Source organism: Medicago truncatula, chromosome 7, assembly GCF_003473485.1.
Source record: "Medicago truncatula cultivar Jemalong A17 chromosome 7, MtrunA17r5.0-ANR, whole genome shotgun sequence".
Taxonomy (NCBI): domain Eukaryota; kingdom Viridiplantae; phylum Streptophyta; class Magnoliopsida; order Fabales; family Fabaceae; genus Medicago; species Medicago truncatula.
In genome coordinates, this window is record NC_053048.1 from 33,790,056 (window position 1) to 33,793,727 (window position 3,672).

General features: G+C 32.1%; 1 protein-coding gene across 2 annotated transcripts; it reads left to right on the plus strand.

Annotated features, from left to right (window-relative positions):
* The first annotated feature begins 1,159 nt into the window (after positions 1–1,159).
* On the plus strand, positions 1,160–2,753 carry LOC25498830 (transcription repressor OFP2). 2 transcript variants are annotated; one of them, XM_039828256.1, is made up of 2 exons: positions 1,160–1,623; positions 1,654–2,753. In XM_039828256.1, the coding sequence occupies exons 1-2, from the start codon at positions 1,377–1,379 to the stop codon at positions 2,424–2,426; spliced, it is 1,020 nt and encodes a 339-aa protein (XP_039684190.1). In that variant the 5' UTR covers positions 1,160–1,376; the 3' UTR covers positions 2,427–2,753. The 2 variants fall into 2 exon arrangements, with proteins under 2 accessions (XP_039684190.1, XP_013449239.1); XM_013593785.3 differs by having other exon boundaries at positions 1,161–2,753.
* The last annotated feature ends 919 nt before the right edge of the window (positions 2,754–3,672 follow it).

The following is a 3,672-nucleotide window of genomic DNA, read 5'->3' on the forward strand; positions in this document are numbered from 1 at the left end:
ATATATATAGACTAAAAAGTGTGATTTTATTTTGTAAGGACTAAAAATAAAACTGTGAATATTCATAGGGAAAAAACTATAAAGACTAATATATGCATTCTAAAAACATGTTCAATAAAATCATGATGTGTCAAGAAATTTCCTAGAGTGACAGAGCCAAACTAAGACACACTCACTATATAACAAGGAACAACAAACCCATGTTCTAATTTCCATAAACATGAAAGGGAAACAATCATAAGAAAGGAATATAACAAAAAAAAAGGTATAGTGATCCAAATTTACACAATCTTTCTACTAGATGGGCCACTGAAAATTTTCCCAAAATTGAATGCATGTAAGTAATCCTGACCCACGCAACAAACTTCCAATCCTGAAAGCTTCTCTGTGTGCTCCTTTTCCCTTTCTCTTCAGAACAAATTTTTAACCAAAATAACATAGATAGCTGAATACAATAATCCAATAAACTTTCAAGAAAATAGCATCTTTACCACTAATAAAAGTATACTGCTTTTTACTTTGCATCTGAGCACATAACCAATTGGTCTATCTGAGTCAGTTTTTCTTTGTTAGTGTTAGTGTCTGTGTTCATGTCACCAGCACTAGCAAGAAAAACCACTCCAAATATTGCAAAGGACACAAACAATTTTGGCCTAATTGTTGCTCTACTTTTAGGTTACATTTATATAATAAATTAAATAAACCCATAAGGTCTGAAGCTTATGCAAGGGAATCAAATATATTATGAAGGGGTATTTCAACTTTAAACCACTTTTGTGATACTTTTAAGCAGTAAATAAACCTAATTTTTTCATGATCATGTTACATTTAAAATATATCTACCGGTTTTTAAGAATGATTAATCTCAGTTGAAATTAGTTGGACACAACTGGTGAGTTCTCTCATCTTAAATAAAGTGGAGGTCCGAACCGACTTATGTTGAAAAATCAGCGGCAGTAAAATGCCACTCTAACTCAGAGCTAACTTTCCTTATGTAAAATCATTGATCGAACCTTTAATAACTTATTTAAGCTACCAAAGTCTCTTACCACTAAGACCAACTTAATTTTAAATTTTTGGGATTAGGTAATTAATAGATTGACATTGCTAATAAAGTCATTAACCACCTCAACCTCACTTATTTTCCATTTTCCTCCTAACCTTTTTCTTCTCTTGTGGGCCCCATTAATCCCTACCTCCTCCTATTCCAAAAGTCACCCATGTCTCTCTTTTATATTTATCTCCCAAAAGCAAAGAGTGCCAAATCAAAGACACTAATGGAGTTACCATGATCACATCCTTCACTCATCGCATAGAGAATTAGAAATCACACAACAAGAGAGAGAGATAGCACAAACACTAGTGAGTGAGAGGCAATGGGAAATTACAAGTTCAAATTATCAGATATGATGCCTAATGCTTGGTTTTACAAGCTTAGAGACATGGGAAGAACAAAAAACCAAACACCAACAACACAACAAAGGAAGAAAAAGCAATCTTCAAGTTCAACAACCTCAAACACATCAAAATCAAAGCAACCCCACCAAAGCAATCCAAGAAAATCTTACTACTTTACAAGAGAGCTTAACCAAACAAACAATAGAATCTACAACACTTCACCACCAAACAACACAAATTTTCCACCTGAACCACCAAGAAAATCATCATCAAAACAACAAAGACCAAAAAGAAGAACACCAAAGACTTCATCATCTTCTCCATTTGATTCTCCACTTGATAGCTCTGCAGAATCAGAAGAACTCCCTGAGCCAGAAATCAGAACAGACCGTGTTCTTCTTCCGACGAACGACATCATAATCGATGTTGATAACAATTCTATCGTAGAAACAAGACAGGATGATAAGTTAAATGAGTATGATTCATTATCAGAACTCATGAAACTTCCACCAATTGTGACCAAACCAGAAAAGTTCAACTACTTGTTAAACTATGCAAAGAAGAAAGAAACAAAACCCAGAAGCAAAAATTCATCAAATGATGAACACAACGTTAAAGGGTCACCAAAAGTCAAGATTTTGAAGGAAGAACAGAGGAACATCAACACAAAAACACCAAGTAGAAGATTTTCCGTTAGTTCACCTGGTGTGAAACTTAGGATCAATTCACCAAGAATTTCAAGCCGGAAAATTCAAACACATGGCCGGAAAAGCACGTCTTCCACCATCATTTCGGCTGGCAACCGGAGAAGTCTTTCCGATAGTTTTGCAATTGTGAAGTCATCATTGAATCCACAAGGAGATTTCAGAGAATCAATGGTGGAGATGATTGTTCAGAACAACATTAGAACATCAAAGGATTTGGAAGATCTTCTTGCTTGTTACCTTTCTTTGAATTCAGATGAGTATCATGAACTTATTATCAAAGTGTTCAAGCAAATATGGTTTGATTTAACCGATAATCAGTAGAACAATTCTATATTTTTTTTGAACTTGGTATCTGGCTCAGAATCGACTAATCATAGGGGTTCAATCCAAATGGTCTCTTAGCGGGGCACATTTAATAGTAGAACAAGTTTATATTAAGTTTCTGTTTCACACAAATATTCATGTTCATATGTTAGTGTGAGTAATATGATATCATGGTTAAGTTCAATAGATTTTAGTGCTTTAATGTTTTCAATTCTTTACATAAAATGGAAAAGGGAAATTGAATGCTCAAAACTAAGAGCAACAATTTAATGTACAATGTCAAAGGTGATTGTAATGGAATTGGACTCTATCTTTTGCAAAAAATTAGACTAAGTTATAGTTGATACATATGGTTTTACATTGCAATTGTAAATTTGTGATTATTACATTGCATGTTTTATATTTTACAAAATTTGTAGACAATGCGGTCATAATAAAATTGATTTTAACATGTTTGTGTGACGTCGATTAAAAAATATTTGTCTTTGAAACTTATTCTAACTCAAAAATGTGACTTGTACTATTTTTACTTGTACGATTTATACATTCACATATATTATTCAATCCATTTTCCCGTAAATATATTCAAATATAAATCATTTAACATTTTCTTTACTAAAATCTAATTTACAACATTAATATTTGAAATAAATATTTGTGACGGCATTACCCAACATAGAGTACATATAATAGCACTCATGGTTGTTGACTTTTTTGTAAAGTTATACTTTATTAAAAGGGGGTTCTATTTTGAACTTAAGGTTAAAATCAAGTAGAATTATTTATTACTAATAAGAAAATGTGGATACACCAATGGGATTTGAGTCTAAAAAAAAAAGATGGACTCTTAAGATGTAGCAAATTTGATTCCAATTTTTAATTAAAAATATTCGTATTTAATGTTTGACACGTCTCAAATAAAATTATCTTCGATTGAAATAACATATGAAAAACAAAATTAAACCATTTGCTTTGTCGCATTAAGGTTGAGACTTTTATGAAAGGATTGACATCATAAAAAGTCAAGTTGATGTAAAGATCATTTACATCTGATTCTTTTGTGCTTGTTGATAAAATTGATCAAAATTGGCTCTTAATTACTACTACCATGGCTTTGATCCATGGGAAAATAAAATGTTAGAAGTAGGGAAACCATCATTCAATTCATATTGTATTCAAGAGGTGCAGAGTTCAGATTGCATGTCACTGACATATAAACGTGTAAAAATGGATTGTACACAAT